The following is a 17,938-nucleotide window of genomic DNA, read 5'->3' as shown; positions in this document are numbered from 1 at the left end:
AAGCTAAGAAGAATAAACATGTCGAACCAAAAAAAATGGTACATTAGCTAGAGTCTTAACTAAAGAAATCATGAAAAAGAAAACCCTTATATTTCAAGAAATTAGCTACGGAGAAATAAGTAAAAATTTACTTGCATCGGATATTTATAACAAACAAATATCAAACAACCATAATTAAGTAATTTAATAATATAAAAATATAAATTAATTAGTCATAATTTAATTATAAAGCTTTTGTTCAAATATGTGTTATTATGTATTTATAAATTTAATATAAAAATTGTTGCAAGTAAATATTTTACCGCAAATACTAGTCATATATACATGATTGTCAACTGGTAGTGTCAGACAAGACTTTTATAGGAGCCTCTCATTGCATTTAACGCCATTCACCCTCTCAATCATTGCTAAGTGTTAAAATAGCTATATCAGATTGAGTCAAGTCACAAAAAGGAAGAGGCAGTAAGTTGCCACTTTTCAAATGGATGCCAATTTTTACTGCATGTTTCAATCTTTATATTCCACCTTCTTAATCATAGCTTTCTCTTTTAATTATTCTTCTTACTTTTGGTCGACATGAGCTTAATATATATGTGGAAATTAATTTCCTTGTATACTAGATCTTGAATTATTTTCCTTTGTATACTAAATTTTAATTAATTTTCTCTTATCTATTTTCATTTTTTGTACATAGGATATTTCGTTTACTTATTAGTACCCGTAATTGATTTCCTGCATAGCATCTTTTACTCTTTATTTCCTTCTTCAAATTTTGCTTTCCTTTATATAAGATCTTGTATATACAACTTTATATTAGTTTCCCCTTTTGTACATATAGTAATATTTACATTACTTAGAATCCTTAATTGATTCCCTGTGTTTATTTCCTTCTTAATTTTCATTTTCCTTATTGTAAGCTAAAGTTTATACCTATATATTGACTCCAAACCGGAATAAAAATACACAGCCAAAGTTATTCTCGAATATTATTTTATTTCTTTTTTTGTAATTTTGTTGCATGACTTAGTTACGAACGTGACAAATCAGCCCATCCCCTTCAATTTCCCAAGTGGTCCTCCTTCTCCATTAATACAATTGATACCTCCCATTCTTATCCTGCACTCTCATATTTTCTCTCTACTACCTTTCTATTCCTGTGCACCAACTATTTTCCTTCTCCCTAATTGGAAAAAAGTTGTATTAAACTGAAAAATAAAAACGCAGCAAATAAAAAAGAAATATGTCAGTTTCAGATTTACCTTCAGAAGTGTGGAGCAAAGAAGAAGAAAAAGCTTTTGAAAATGCAATTGCAATGCACTGGGTTGAGGATTCTGAACAACAATGGGAGAAATTTGCTGCAGTGGTCCCCACAAAAACCATTGACGAAATCAAACGACATTATCAGCTCCTTGTTGATGATGTTGCAGCCATTGATGCTGGTCACGTTCCACTTCCCAATTACATAGGAGAAGAATCTTCTTCCTCTTCAAATAAGGAAACCAATTTAGGTTATTCTGGGTCAGTGGACCGACGCTCCAATTCTGGTTATGTAAATGGATTTTCGGGTCCAACACATGACCCGATTGGCCATTCTGGTAAAGGAAATTCTAAGGCTGAACAAGAAAGACGAAAGGGTATTCCTTGGACTGAAGAAGAACATAGGTACGGAACTGAATTTTTTTCTCTCAATTGCACTAATTTAGACTTTGAGTTGAGGATTAAATGGAAAAGTTTTGCTAAATATGCCGTATTTCCCTAGATTGTAGTTCAATTGGTGAGAGTCATAACTTGTTTGGCATTGGTACTTAGTTATTATTGTTGCACTAATTTAGATATAGGAAATTTTACTATAGGTACGGCAGTAAAAAGGAAATTCAATTGCACTAACTTAGAAATTTTTACTTAAGATCCTATGCTTTTTAGGAGCAATTTAGCCTTTTAGAAATTTTTTAGTTATACAACTTCTAATAAAATTATTGTATGTGCATAATATTTGATATGAGATAGTTTAAATAGAGTAACTTGGTCAGAAATAATTCATTCAGGCGACATTAGTTGGAAATTGAGGTGTAATTATTATTATTGTTGTACATACTAATTCAGACAATTTCTAATGCTATGTCTGATTTTATCTCTTTTGTTTGGTTTACAGGTTATTTTTGCTAGGTTTAGACAAATTTGGGAAAGGAGATTGGAGAAGTATCTCAAGGAATTTTGTGATATCAAGAACACCAACACAAGTGGCTAGTCATGCCCAAAAGTACTTTATTCGTTTAAATTCAATGAATAGAGATAGAAGAAGGTCAAGTATTCATGATATTACAAGTATTAACGGTGGAGATGTATCAATTCATCAGGCTCCTATTACGGGCCAACAGCCCAATCCAAATCCATCAAATCCAGCTGCACTTGGGCCCAATATCAAGCATAGAAACCAGCCCAATATGCATGGTTTCGGCATGTACGGTGCTCCGATGGGACATCCCGTCGCTGCTCCGCCCAGTCACATGGCGTCCGCCGTCGGAACTCCAGTTATGCTTCCTCATGGACACCATCCTCCTTATGTTCTTCCAGTTGCATATCCCATACCGCCGCCGCACCCGCCACCTATGCACCAGTAAATTGTGCATATTACTCGAATTTTTTTTTCTAATTCTATAGACTATAGAGTCATAACATAAATGTTTTTTTAGCTGCTGGTGAAACTGAATTTTTGAAAGGCTCCTGCCTTGTTTTAAGTATCTTTTAGTTGTTCCAATTGTTCTTTTTTATGCAATTGAGAAATTTGTAAATACTAGAGTTTAGTTTCTAGGTTAATCAACAATTCTTTTGCACAACGTACAAGGGGTTCTTTTTGGCATCTAATTTGCAATTCGAGTACATTGGCAGCCAAAAGTAGAGGAAGTGTACAGCACCCAAATCCACCAATAAGAACAGTGAATGCAAGAAAAAGAAAAGGCAATAGCTTCAGTGGTACAAGATGGTGGGGGTCCGCGGACAACAACAAATGAAGGTTATGTGGAGAAAAAGAAGAGAGGAACTTTGGAACTTTCTCTTGAAAATCTAGAATCTTTTTTTTTCTTTCCCTACATCTTTTATAAAATAATTTCCAACAAATAACAACCAAATATAATCCTAATCCCACAAGTGAAAAGACTGTTGCTCAAACAAAGCAGTCATAACACTTTTAAAAAGAAAAAAAAACATGAAAAAAAAGGCAGTATCAACAGTTATAAAAAAAAAATCTAGTGTAAATTAAAATATAAAATTAAAGTGCAACAAATTTTAATCCCAATTTTTTTTTAATAAAAATGAAGTTCCATAATAAATTACATAAATAATGCGCAAACCCTTATAACTTAAACCTATTAACCGTTGAGGAACAGCGATGTAAAACCTACGAGGCGACGAGAGTTCCTCTTTCCCTCCGTACTTTAGATATTTATAACCAACAGCGCTCTCGTGCCTCATATAATTGGACTTCTGCTTTTCTGCATGCAATTCCCAAAGGGCAAATGCCAATGTAATTCTTGACGGCAAGCTATTTCACTAAAAAAATTATGAAAAAACCTGCCAATTATATGAATGGGCACAGTAAACAAATAAGGGAAGTAACCATTTTTCAGCTCGTTTGTTGATTACTGCAAGTTCTTTAGAACCACAGTCGTTCATACACATGCTGGTAAATTAGAAAATTAGGCAGTACTAGAATTAGACCACTACAAATTGAAACTACTATTCCAAGTCTGTCCAGAGGGCGATGGAAGTCTAAGCATAATGACCAAAAAAAGAATATTAGGCGACGCTAGTTTCACTCAAGTACAAAACAGCAGCATGGTCTAAAGACCTAATGTATGTAGATTACAAAGAGAGTCAACATCCACAAGAATAGTTACAACAGGATTTTGCTCGCAGCTGCTTGGACAGTATCTGATACAACCATCTCTTTCGTCCCCATCGCCACCATATTGGTAGACCAGTCCTGCGTCTTCGCTTACTCTGTTTTCCTGCATCAGGGCCAACAAGGATATAGTTAAACACACTAGAAGCCCAATCCTCATCAACACCATTGCAGAATTTAGTGTCTAAAAGACTACAGAAAGCTAACTGTCCTGAGACTTATCATTCAAAGAAATGATCAATTCAACACTCAACGACCAATGCACTTTATACAGAAAAAGTATTGGGAATTATCAGCTGATATGCATAAGGCCTCCACATTATATACTACCAACAAGTGCCGAAGGATTTCAATTGGGGTTTATTTTGATCCTTTACCATCCTCGGAGTTGAAACTATTTTTGATATTAGGTGATCATTCAGCTTCACATTTGATGAATTTTTACCACATTTTAGTAAAGAAAATAGAAGCTGCACCAATCAGTATATGAGAGGCCAGTTTCATTCTGCTATAGAATATTGCATTTCAGGTAGGTCACAGAATTGTTGTATATTTCTCGAATTTTAACTGAAATTTTTGAATTGTTGCACATTTATAAAGCAGTGACAGTTGACACAAAAATCACAGGACTAACTGGAGAAACTCTATAGACTAAAAGAGAAAACAAAAGCTCATCATCCAAACTAGTGACAAAAAAGAAAACACGGACCTCAGATATGGAGCCCAGAGTAAATTCAAGTAACTTACTTGTGTCCTGAAAAACGTAGTGTCCCCATTTTGACTGCAATTTGATGAAGTTTGTCTCCAATGTAGGCCAATAGTTCATCTGAATCTTTAAAACATCCATAACACTTCGCAATCCAGATTTGGAAGGTACAGTATTGTCTAGGTCAATCACAGGACTTTCACCAAGCAAGACCTACATAAGAAAGGACAACATCAGAAAAGAAATCAACTTCTGCACACACCAGCAGTTTGAAGGATAAATCTTCAAAACAAAATGTTCTGCAGTTTCCAAGTCACCACCCCATCACTATTAAGAATGCAGCATCAACGCATGTTCAGGATCTAGAATAATCTAGTTAAAAGTAGCATTACCAAAAAAGGAACAAACTGTGTGATATATCCACAATTTGTAATCTAGACTTCTCCAAACATACTGCCAGAAAAGCTCGCTTCAATAAGAGATGTAAATCCTAGTCATGAAACCTTAAAATTATCCAAAGAGTTGATTGTTCTAGTCACATTAATAATTTCTCTGGTTTATGTTTATCTGCTCGTGAAGTGAACTGAAAAAGATGCTGGATGCATAGTCCCTTTGTAGAAAAACACATAAGAATGTACAATTCATTCTACATTGCGCAGCCAGGATTTCAAAATATGCTTGATGCACAAAGCAAAGTGTTTAAAAAAAAACAATAGGTCAAAGCATGCCATCACTCAACAATTCATTCTACATTACTCAACCAGGATTTCAAAATATGCTTGATGTACGAACCAATGTGTTTAAAAAATAATAGGTCAAAGCATGCCATTACTCAAAAAGATGACTAATACAATATCAAGCCACCTGGTCCTGACCAAGAAGCCTGAACTTTTTGCACTATGCACGTACAACCGGAAGCAGTTGAAAGATTCATCACACTGAATTAGTAGTGATAGTCATGATAGAAGTGAAGTAAGACTAGAGGGGAAAGAATAATGTCTTGGTTTTTTCCCCTCGAGTCTTGACATCCTCTATGTATTTGTCCACACTGATAAAAACACACCCTCCTGACACTGCAAGTTCTTTTCCTCTTTCAAACTGTAAGTTTAATGGGAGACAATGTAAGTTCTTTCTTTTGTTCCAACAGTAAGTTCTTTTACATGCGCTGTTTGTCAGTTCTTCCCTCTCCACCATTCACTACCTCGGCCTAAATTAGAGTAAATTTTACCTTAATCACTGATGTAGCTGATGATGAAATTGAACGAAGATTGTAGCTGCAAAACATTGCCATTCAAAACAAGAAAACATATAAATCTCAAGTTCTCTTGGACTAAACAACAAGATAAAGGAGCAAAGAGAAGACACAAACCCGCCCTCAAGAATAACAAGCAATTTTCCACCTGACAATGCACTCAACCTTTGAGTCATTGATGCATAACCAGCAGGAGTTACCTGCAAAGATGATCCCAAAGGTAACACAACGTAGGACATGCAACATACAAGAGGAGAAATGAGTACAACATTAAACTAGTCGATACTTAGAAAAATTCTTACATCACAGCAACCAAGGGGATCACCCCTAGCAGCATCAAATCCTGCTGAAATGATAGTAAAGTCTGGATTGAAGTCCAAAGCTGCAACAAGGTGGAAATAGAGAAGTTAATGAGTTCGCTTTCTTTCTTGTTTTTCCTATTTTCTAAAGAGAAATAAATCTATGTCAATATCTATATTTTATTAAAAGCACGAAGCCCCTTAGCGAAATGTTGTTCGTTTTTTAAAACTTGTTTTATATCAGGCAAAATTATAATTTAGTAATTATTTTCCTAATATTTAGGACTTTGAAGTTAACAAAAAATTTGACTATAAACCTTTCCTTATTTGAACTAGACAAAAACTCCTAATATTTAGGACTTTATAATCATGAAGATTTTACCTTTAATAGGAATCTTTACACAAATAGCCGGTCATATTCATTGTTTACTTTTTCTAGCCATACACATAGATTATACATTGATAATATACAATTATACACATATAATACATAAATTATGCATATATTATACCTCCACCGGCTATTTTTAGTTTAAGTGGTTAGATGCGCAGCTATTTGAGTAATTCTTCTTAATAAACTATCCTTATCATCTTTAATTTACTTCGACTAAAATATAGGATGATACGAACGATTCCATAAATTAGAAAAATAGGAGAAATAGTTATTTTAATCTTATAAGAACATCAATATTAATTTACTCATTTTAAAATATAGGATGATACAAACGATTCCATAAATAAGAAAAATATATAGGAGAAATAGTTATATTAATCTTATATAAGAACGATCTACTGTATATTTATTCGATTCAGGCACCATAGTTACCCAGGTCAATAAATAGTAACAGTTTACAAAATTAAATTTCATGTGTTCTTTTATCCTTGGGGTATAATTTTAATTTATAGTAATAAAATATATATATATATATATATATATATATATATATACACACAAAGCTATGTGTTAAAAAATTACACTCAACACTTAGAACAAACAACTAAAAAATATTTTTAATAATATAAAAGAGAAAGATAGAGAAAGAAAAATGATTGAAGAAAGTCAATAACACTAACACTTCAGTAAACACAAAGTGCAAAAATGCAATTCCTTTACCATTTGGAAATCGAATTCTTTATTGAGAATAATATAGAACAATTAAATATTTAATATTTTATATGAGCTAACATAAAGAATTCGAATAAGCAAAAAAATTATTTATTTTAATATTGAGAACAAATAAATAAGTATTTTAAATTTTTAAATGTAAAATTATTTTTCAAGTTAACTCAAATCGTGGGGACCATAAATTTGTTGCATAAAAGACCGCTCATGATGAAACAAATAAAAATAGAGCAAAATTAGTTATAGTTAAGTATTAAGAGTTAACTTGATTAAAATACACACTTGAAAAACAATAAAAGACAAAATGAATTCAAACTGAGTCGTCTAATTATTTTCCTTTTTTATTTAGTAACTAAAACGTGCACCGGGCTGCCCTTACGATCTACTGTATATTTATTTGATTCAGACTCCATAGTTACCCATGTCAATAAATAGTAACAGTTGCCCCCAGGGCCTAGCTCAAGTGGCAAAGGGTGGTGGATTTGTGTCTTAGGTCACAGGTTCAAGCCCCCACACCATGCAAAGCAAAGCCTGGTATTTAAGTGGAGAAGAGGGTAGAGGGGCGGGCCCATTATCCACCGAGTTTCGAAGGCTGCGGTTGGTCCAAAGGATCGACCCCAGACGGATTTCTCGGTCATCAAAAAAAAAAAAAAAAATAGTAACAATTTACAAAATTAAATTTCATGTGTTCTTTTATCCTTGGGGTATAATTTTAATTTATAGTAATAAAATATATATACATATACAAAGCTATATGTTAAAAAATTACACTCAACACTTGGAGCAAACAACTAAAAAATATTTTTAATAATATAAAAGAGAAAGATAGAGAAAGAAAAATGGTTGAAGAAAGTCAATAACAATAACACTAACACTTCAGCAAACACAAAGTGCAAAAATGCAATTCCTTTACCATTTGGAAATAGAATTCTTTATTGCGAATAATATAGAAGAATTAAATATTTAATATTTGATATGAGCTAATATTAAGAATTCCAATAATCAAAAAAATTATTTATTTTAATATTGAGAACAAATAATTAAGTATTTTAAATTCTTAAAAGTAAAATTATTTTTCAAGTTAACTCAAATCGTGGGGACCATAAATTTGTTGCTTAAAAGACCGCTGATGATGAAACAAATAAAAATAGAGCAAAATTAGTTATAGTTCAGTATTAAGAGTTAAAGAACAAGAAATCAAGTGAGCTACGAATAATCAACCACTAAAATATGCATAATGCATATAACGCTGATGAAAAATATAACAAACTAATTTGATCAATATGCAGAAGGTCAAGAATTTGATAAATGTACATGAAGATGGTGTTCAAAATAAGCCACCAAAAATCCAACCATCAACACAACATGGTATTTCCTCTCTACACAAAGTAACAACGGAATAAAAGCGAGTTTTTGAATGACATGAATTAGTCTTTCGAATCTTCAAAAGTTCCTCAATTTCTCTCTCCATATTAGCTGAAAAAATACATAGTGGTGCCATTTTTCATGTGACTTTCGTCACAACATCTAGTTTATCCATCCTCCTACCTGTGTGAGCTTGCTCATATTGCCGGTCACAAACCTAAATAAAGGAGGAAGGTTGCATGTTGACACTCAAAATAAACCTAGTAAAAATTCATGATGACTCCTCGAAACATGAAGTACGTAGGTACGTGCTCCCCAAGGTACATGTTAATCAGTATCCAAGTGTAAAAAAAAATTGGAAAGGGGTTCCATTTACCATTTATCAATAAGCTCCAATTTTTTATTTTAAGAAAAGGTAAACTAAAGACATCATGCACAAGTTCATTTGTCTTTGATGGAGTCCTCTCTGTGCAAGTAAGAAGTAAGAACTAGCTTTTGGCATCCCAGTCATAAACTATCAAGAAAGGAGCATAACATGCCCACATTTACTTGGCAATCATGGATGCTTGACTTTGGCTTATGTCAACAAGGGATATTATCTAGCCTCAGCCTGGCACTTCACTAAATCACCTTTTCCAAGTATCCTCACTTTCTTTTTCTACTAGTTTATTTCATAGTTTCTTTTTAGTAAGGTTTGATTTTACATAATTTCTTCATAGATAAATAAAAAATACCTATAGGAAGCACAACTTGCTCAAATGCAAAAATGTAATCCTTGTCACCCACTCCCCCACGGCTCCAAGGAATATTCACACAGTATCCTTCTGCGCCCATGGAACCAACCTGCAAAATAGGAATATAAACTGTGACATCCAAATGCATCTCTAATGAATGTGATTTCAAAACAAAACACACATGAAAATCATGATCTATGGACGCCTTTTCTAGAAAGAGCTTGAAATGAATTAACTCAAATTTAAGGGTTATTTTGATGAGAAACGAGTACCTCATCGGCAGCTCCTGTACCAGGGTAGAATCTTCCACCCTCATGTCTGTGCAATGATATATACAAAACCTGCTCAGTAAGAGTACCACAACATTCAGTCATAAAGAATTTCTCCCTACCAAATAACAGATTTGCACTGTAGGGAAATTATTTATAATACACTCCCCGTGTCCCAAATCATGTGATAAACATTCTCATTTTAAGATGTCTAAAAAATTTTGGAAATAAAATTATCCCAGTAAATTAATATTCTGTTTATAATTCGCGGTGTAGATGTTTTGCTTATCAATTAACTTTACAAGATTTCCAATATTTCAATAACTGCATTCAATAAAAATGTAAAGTCATACTAATTTCTTAACATATTCTGCTAATCAAGATATGTGTACAGAAACTGGGACAAAGACAGTATCAAAGGGATAGAAAAGAAGAGTATCTCGAGTGGCAACATGAAGGCCCATTTCAGTGTTTAGCAAAAGATTGATCATAACACAAACTCAGTTTAGCAATTCATAGCTTACAGATTTTCTTCTCTCAAATATTTCTTGTGTACCATTCCCATGATGAACATCCTGCAGAAATGAGAAAATAAATTACCGAATAGGTTACAACTTTTGCATTTCTTGTGTATTACACGAGTAAAATATCCCATGTTAACTGAAAGCAAATGCAATCAAGGATAAAGATATAGCATTAGTAATTACCCAATCAACTATTAACACCTTCTTTGCACCAGCGGCCTCAGCTGCTGATGCAGCAATTGCTGCATTGTTGTGGAGACAGAAGCCCATGGCCTGTTTCACACCAGCATGGTGGCCGGGAGGACGAACCTGACTCATTTTTTATAAAGAATATATGAGGGTGGATTTTCTTCTTATATGGAGAACGCCAAATCAAATGCAAATTATTACCAGAGCAAAACCATTTTTGACACGCCCGGAGAAAATTGCTGAAGCAAGGTCAGCACATAAACCTGCTGCAAGCCTGGCAGCACACGCTGAATGTTCATTTGCATATGTATCAGGTGTAAAATAACTGCCATTTTGAAAAGCTCTTGATCAAGATAAATACTAATTATAAGATTTTCTATATCATGAGAATAGTCCCAGTACAACTATTACCTTAAAACAAAACAAAAAAACAACAACAAAATCAGTGCAATCCCACACGTGGGGTCTGGGGAGGGTAATGTGTACGCAAACCTTACCCACCTTATGAAGGAAAAGAGGTTGTTTCCGATAGACCCTCGGCTCAAGAACAGTGAAAAGGACACAATAAACAAACAATTACAATGGAAAGGAAATAAGATAACAGAAACAAATAGCACAACATGTAATAGCAAAGAAACTAGGAATACGAAGCTATAAGAGAAGTGCGAAAACTACGGGCAATAATGCCACATCGTCTAACAAGGAACTCGGAATAGGAGAATACAGGACTAGGACTAATACTACTAGTACGACTAGAAGAGACTCTCGACTACCTGTCAACCCACAACCCTAATCCTCGAACTCTAGACCTCCCTATTGAGGGTCATGTCCTCGGTAAGCTGAAGTAGTGCCATATCCTGCCTAATCACCTCTCCCAATACTTCCTAGGCCTCTCTCTGCCTCTCCTCTGACCCGCCATGGTCAGCCTCTCACATCTCCTCACCGGGGCATCGGTGTAGCCTCGATTCTCGCAACTTGTCTTTCACGGGGACCACACTCACCTTGTCCCTAATAACTTCATTCTTAATCCGGTATTTCCTGATATGCCCACACATCCATCTCAACATCCTCATCTCTGCTACTGTCATCTTCTGGACATGAGATTTCTTGACTGGCCAACACTCGGCTCCATACAACATAGTCGGCCTAACTACCACTTTGTAGAACTTGCCTTTAAAGTCTAAGTGACACATTCCTATCACACAAAACACCAGACGCAAGCCTTCATTTCATCCACCCCGCTCCAACATGATGCGTAACATCTTCGTCAATCTCCCTGTTCTCCTGAATAACAAACCCAAGATATTTGAAACTATCTCTCTTAGGGATGACTTACGTATCAAGCGTCACCTCCGCTTCTGTTTCCTGCGTCCCCACACTGAACTTGCACTCCAAGTATTCAGTTTTTGTCTTGCTCAATTTGAAACCATTAGACTCCAGGGTCTGCCTCCACAGCTCCAGCCGATCGCTAACCCCGCAGCACGTCTCATCGATTAACACTATGCCATCTGCAAATAACATACACCATGGCACCTCCCCCTGAATGTGGCGCGTTAGCAGGTCCATCGCCAGGGCAAATAAGTCTGAGTCTCCTCCCACAATCCTCACCCGGGTCTTCACTCCATCGTATATATCCTCAATCACCCTAATGTATGCTACCGGAACACCACTAACCTCCAGACATCTCCATAGAACCTCCCTTAGGACTTTATCGTAAGTTTTTTCTAAATCGATAAACACCATATGCAGGTCCGTTTTCCTTTACCGATACTGCTCCATCAACCTCCTCACAAGATGAATGGCTTCAGTGGCCGAACGCCCCGGCATGAAACCGAACTGATTCTCCGAAATAGACACACTCCTCCCCAACCTCCTCTCCACTACCCTCTCCCACACTTTCATTGTCTGACTCAATAGCTTGATACCCCTGTAGTTGTTACAATTTTGGATATCACCCTTATTCTTGTACAACAGGACCATCAAACTCCACCTCTATTCTTGAGGCATCTTCTTAGTCCTAAAAATGACATTAAACAATCCAGTAAGCCACTCCAAGCCTACCCGTCCCACAGCCTTCCATAATTCTACCAGGATCTCGTCTGGCCCAGTCGCCCTGCCTCTACTCATCTTTCACATTACCTCCTCAACCTCCCGGTACAACAGGACCATCAAACTCCACCTCCATTCTTGAGGCATCTTCTTAGTCCTAAAAATGACATTAAACAGTCCAGTAAGCCACTCCAAGCCTACCCGTCCCACGGCCTTCCATAATTCTACCGGGATCTCGTCTGGCCCAGTCGCCCTGCCTCTACTCATCTTTCGCATTACCTCCTCAACCTTAATACGCCTACAAAACCTAAAATCACGCTGGTTCTCTGAGTTCTCCAACTCACCAAGCACAATGTCCATGTCCTCATCCTCGCTCAAGAGTTTGTGGAAGTATGACTGCCACCTGCGTCTAATGCACGTCTCTTCACCAATACTTTGTCATCCTTGTCTTTGATGCACCTCACTTGGTCCAGGTCCCGAGACTTCCTCTCTCGAACCTTGGCTAACCTGAACAGTCTCTTGTCACCGCCTCTACCCCCAAGTTCCACATACCAGCGTTCAGATGTTGCAGTCTTAGCCGTCGTGACCGCTAACTTAGCCTCTTTCTTAGCCGTCTTATAACATTCCCTAAGCGTCCTCTTCTCCTCCTCGTCGGCGTTCTCCACTAGCTTTATATACGGCGCTTTCTTAGCTTCTACTTTACCTTGGACCTCTCTATTCCACCCCCAGTCACCTACCTTAAAACAAAAACAACAACCAACAAAAATGAAAAGTAAATGATCAATATTCTCAAACCTGGCAAGCATACGCCTGGTAATATCAACGGCTTCGATATTCTCCGTGGAGTGGACCTAAAAGATCCAAATATAAAATTAGAATATGAAAAATCTAATTCATTTCTAGAAGTAAAGAACTTCGTCTCTCGATACATAAATCATAATACTAAAAAATGTTGGGTGTTGTCGCTGAATAAGAAGCCTTCCATTTTCCATATTTTATTTGTAGAAAACTTGGTTTTTAGCAGTCCCTAAAGATCAAATAAACCATAATTTACCATGACTGATTTTAGAGAAAGCAAAACCTATCAGCTTGCTTCTGTAATTGGATAAGTAGCAATAAATCCATCTTTACAAGGGATGTTTTGTTTTTGCTTCCCCCTTCACTTAAAGGTAGATAGGACGCTTAGCCAACTTTTTAGATTGAAACTAGTTAAGCTATTCACCTCAACATTGCAGAATGTAAAAAACTTGAGAAAAGTACAAGCAAAGTCTAGCATCTTCACTGACTGCAATACTTATGGGTCTCAGAATGCACACTAGTACAGATAATATCAAATAATGCTGAATACAACACATAGCAGAACCCTTCGCCCACTAAACAACAAGCACTTGAAAGCATCTCACCATCTGGAGTTCTTCCCTTGTAATTTCTCTTGCAGCAATGGGATAGCACTTCCCCGGAAATATACCTTAACATTTCAAGAAACCACAAGTAACAAGATAATCATTTTCAGAGAACTGATGTCATAGATTTTAAACAGCATTAAACCACTTAAATATTCTACAACTTCACATAAAATAGGGGAAAGTGTGGATGCCCATATTACAACACTAGGCTATAACACTGTAATGTTCCATACTGCATGCGGATAACAAGAATAGGAGAAAACCTGCTGTAGCGAGGCTAGCTGCAATGGCTCGGAGGCGGTCTGGCCTTTCAGGATGTGGATGAGACTTCATTACAACCTTTTCAATCAAAAGAGAACCCAGAAATAATACCTTTATCAAAACAGGAAACTGGTATTCACTAACTAATATCCTAAACAAAATGCAAAAAACAATAACTGAATTCTTCTTTTCTCTTTCTCATTTATGGGACTAGATTACTAGAAAAGTCATAAGAAAATATTAAATAAAAGATTAACCCAGAAGATAAAAAATTGAGAAGTAACATACTTCAGTGTGAAGCAACATCCTTTCATCGAACCCTACAGCAGTGGAGGATGATAAAGAACTCTGCTTGCACGGATCTACAGCGGTGAAGAAGAATCAATATACTAGCTATGCTAAAACAAATGAAAAGAGAGAGCATAAACAATATCGTGCAATACACAGACAAACATAAAACTAGTAATAGATACATGCACCGGTGGAAAAGGAAAATAATGAGTTTCACAAGTTAGAGGCTATTAGAAGTGGTACGTCTGCTCAAAATCCAAGGGACTTCACTTTGCAATCAATTAAATAACCTACGACAGTTCATCCACAAAATTATCAAACCTCAAAAACAAACGCCATCTCAATCACGTCTTCAGGTCTCTCAACCACCTGAAGCCCAAATATTTGATTGAGAACTTCCATTTTCTAAAGAGCTCCAGCTGAGCTAAATATTTTACCCCTTACCTTCACATATTCTTTTTTTTTTATTTTTTATTTGCACCGGGTGTCCGAGTCTCTTTGAGCCCCGACTAATCCCGGGGGTGCACAGGCCCACGACAAGGAGTTTCCCGCAAGTGCACCACGGTTAATTCAGGTTTTACCCAGTCCGATGGCCCTCAGAAATTGTTTGCACCCAGTGGGTTTCGAACTTGAGACCTTGAAAGGGAGCAAACCCCAAGGCTCAAGTCAATTGCCACCAGGCCAACCCCTTCACACATTCTAAGTTCACCCCTGGGCTCAGCTTTTGCTTCCACATAACTATATACTTTTTCATATGGTAGATACAAATCTGCTTTGAGTCATCAAAAAAATGGAAAATACTAAAATTTAGTTATACTTGGGTGAACCAACAACTTTATTCTTTTTAATGAATTACATTGGTTCTAGAAGCATTTTGAACAATGACTCCTGAATATGAAGTTATAAACATATAAGCTCACTCTTACATTTTGGACTTCCATTCTAATTTAAAAATATTTGACCTTTTCTTGCTGTGATGGGGTCTATCTGAATACATGGTAAAGCAAATGGAACCAAGAAACATGGTTACCGCATTGGCAGGAGAGGACACAAAAGGCGAAGGCTCACCCACTAATAGCAGATACATAGTGGACTTCAACATCCAAAACATTATTCCTTCCACCAGTAAATAAATTTCACAGCTAACATGATCGGTTGACTGTCATCCACAACTAGATTCCTTGTCTAAGACTATTCTAGGAAAGTTGCAAAATTCCTTTCCTACGGGCATATTTTGTATGATGGGATAACTTCAACTAATCATGATACAGTTCATTGCACAAGAAAGTCAGTTTTTTAATCAATCAAAAGCCCAAATAAAATGTATTATTTTAATAAGAATTACTACCAACCTTCAGAATTTTCAGTTACAGGCAACTCATCTTGGTTGACATCCTCTACAGGCAGATATGGAGAAGCAAAAAATCCACGTGTAAGGATTCCAGATTCTCTGTGTTCTCCGCATACCTGCATAGGCAGTATTCAAGAAATAAACCACAGCCTATAGAATGTCTCCAGTAGAAGGAAACTGGACATGCTGAACAAGAGCAAGAAGAATAGCCAAAAAGATACACAACTTACTTCACAATTGGAAACATCCTCTACATTGACCATTGTACAATTGACACAGAACCACCTCGGAACTTCTATTTGCTTTTCTGATGGTTCCCAGTCACTGTCATCGTCATCCTCGTCAAAATTGTACCGAGCATTGTACATATCCTCCAAGGTCATGTCATTTTCACGCTTCACACTTTTCTGCAGTTGTAACAAAATTACAATAAGGAATCATTAAACACACACCTTCAAAATCACTGAAAAATACAAAATGAACTATAGCAGCTGCCTCACAGTTATAGCAGCTCGCTCAGGGTTCAAATCGGAGATGCCATCTGAATCTCTCGTACAATGTTGTGACACTTCCACAAAGTGTCCATCATTACGACAGGTATAATCACAAACAGATGTGGACCCAACACCGTTCAATCTTCCATTTAAGTCTTGACATATAACAACTTCTGATTGATTTGGAAGATTGGTTTCAGTCTTTCCACCAGTTAAATTGCCCATTTTAAGTGTCTCTGAGACCTCGTTGTCTTCAGAATTAATAACATAATTCTCCGCCAAGATCATTTCTCCACAGCAATCACAATCATCTGTGGCAAACATCAAATACTAATTAGTATCAAATGAAATTTAGACAAGCACTTTCAAATTTACAAACTGCAAATGCCAAAGCGGTCTGCACCATTACACTTTACTGTTATAACACTAACGTGACACTACAAAGTGTTTAACAAATTTGTTTAATTCCAACGACTAGATCTGTGTAGAGATAAGTATTGTAATTGTGGTAAGTTCAAAATCATACAAATATTCAACCATAATAAATTATCAAATTCCGATACCAATTCGTCCCTCAAATCATGATTTTTCATTTTGAAAATTTTCTTCAAAAACCTCCATTTTCCTCAACTCAAAACACAAATTAAATGATAAAAATAAAGATAAATCATGGAATAAAACAAATTCTAGGTGAAGAACACTTACCCCCTCTCAAGTTAGCCAAAATAAGTGCAATGTAGTTGCGGTAGGGGAAAATATACTAACTGTTTCTTATAACTTACGAACCTGTATCGGTAGCAGCGACGACGGTAAAGTATTTGTCGTAATCAGACCAAAGACGTCGGTATAATTTAGGATACCTGGAACTTTACTCCCATTAAAGAAAAGATTCGGAATAGTTAGAACTTAGAAGTGGAATATTTCTGAAACACAAAAGTAAAATTTTCTCCTACCTCTGACAATGGAACTGCTAATCTGTCTGTGGGCGGAAGACGAGAGGGTTTGTTAGCCGAGGTTGATGAACGGTTCGATGGACCGAAGGTTTACCTTTTTATTATTTTTTTAATTATTTACCCCCTTTCCGCAATAAATAGGAGTGTTATTTTCTAGGGTTTTTCTTTTTGTTTTGTTTCAAGAAAATTGGGAAGTCAGACTGTGAAACAATCTCACTGATGCAGGTAGGGGTAACATTTGCGTACACACAATCTGCATACACACTACACTCCCTAGACTCACTCACTAGTGATATTATACTGAGTTGTTGTTGAAGAAAAGAAGGACATCTAGATTTGGTTATCAGCCCATTGTTTGGCTCAAACAACATAGGAAGCTTATAGCCTGTTTGGCAAGAACGTATCCTTTTTTTTTCTTTGGAACATTTGATTAACTAGAAATCACAACCATCCAATGTAATTGCGAATGAGTAAGTAGGGGGGCGGCAACTAAAGTCTCGACCATGTCTTCAAGGGACAGTTGAACTAGCGACTCATGAATACTACCACTATCTTTGTCACGATTCCAGTTCCTGTGGGTCACAAATGACGACACGAACCTATATGCGTCGTCAAATTACTTCATAGATAGAAAAAGAACTAGTAAGTCCGTTATTTGTGGTACTCCCAAGAGACATTAAATTTCCGATCATGTCAGACTTAAACACTTCAAACTTGGATTACTTTAGAACTAAAGTGGCATCCTCCAACGAAATGACACTTCACAACCAT

General features: G+C 36.2%; 2 protein-coding genes across 2 annotated transcripts; one reads left to right on the top strand and one right to left on the bottom strand.

Moving 5' to 3' along the window:
• The first annotated feature begins 1,093 nt into the window (after positions 1 to 1,093).
• On the top strand, positions 1,094 to 2,811 carry LOC104089113 (transcription factor MYBS1-like). The gene is made up of 2 exons (XM_009593942.4): positions 1,094 to 1,662; positions 2,153 to 2,811. The coding sequence occupies exons 1-2, from the start codon at positions 1,241 to 1,243 to the stop codon at positions 2,619 to 2,621; spliced, it is 891 nt and encodes a 296-aa protein (XP_009592237.1). The 5' UTR covers positions 1,094 to 1,240; the 3' UTR covers positions 2,622 to 2,811.
• Positions 2,812 to 3,603: 792 nt separating this feature from the next.
• Positions 3,604 to 17,302, bottom strand: LOC104089120 (histone deacetylase 15). Its single transcript, XM_009593962.3, has 19 exons — positions 17,168 to 17,302; positions 17,001 to 17,080; positions 16,221 to 16,525; positions 15,951 to 16,127; positions 15,722 to 15,836; positions 14,367 to 14,440; positions 14,081 to 14,156; positions 13,815 to 13,879; positions 13,207 to 13,262; positions 10,564 to 10,687; positions 10,357 to 10,482; positions 10,174 to 10,224; positions 9,653 to 9,721; positions 9,381 to 9,489; positions 6,162 to 6,241; positions 5,977 to 6,059; positions 5,836 to 5,881; positions 4,649 to 4,820; positions 3,604 to 4,007 (listed from the first exon to the last, which is right to left on the bottom strand). The coding sequence occupies exons 3-19, from the start codon at positions 16,500 to 16,502 to the stop codon at positions 3,874 to 3,876; spliced, it is 1,839 nt and encodes a 612-aa protein (XP_009592257.1). The 5' UTR covers positions 16,503 to 16,525; positions 17,001 to 17,080; positions 17,168 to 17,302; the 3' UTR covers positions 3,604 to 3,873.
• Between the last annotated feature and the right edge of the window lie 636 nt (positions 17,303 to 17,938).

Source organism: Nicotiana tomentosiformis, chromosome 3 (assembly GCF_000390325.3).
Source record: "Nicotiana tomentosiformis chromosome 3, ASM39032v3, whole genome shotgun sequence".
Classification (NCBI taxonomy): Eukaryota; Viridiplantae; Streptophyta; class Magnoliopsida; order Solanales; family Solanaceae; genus Nicotiana; species Nicotiana tomentosiformis.
This window is presented reverse-complemented; position numbering and strand designations above follow the sequence as displayed.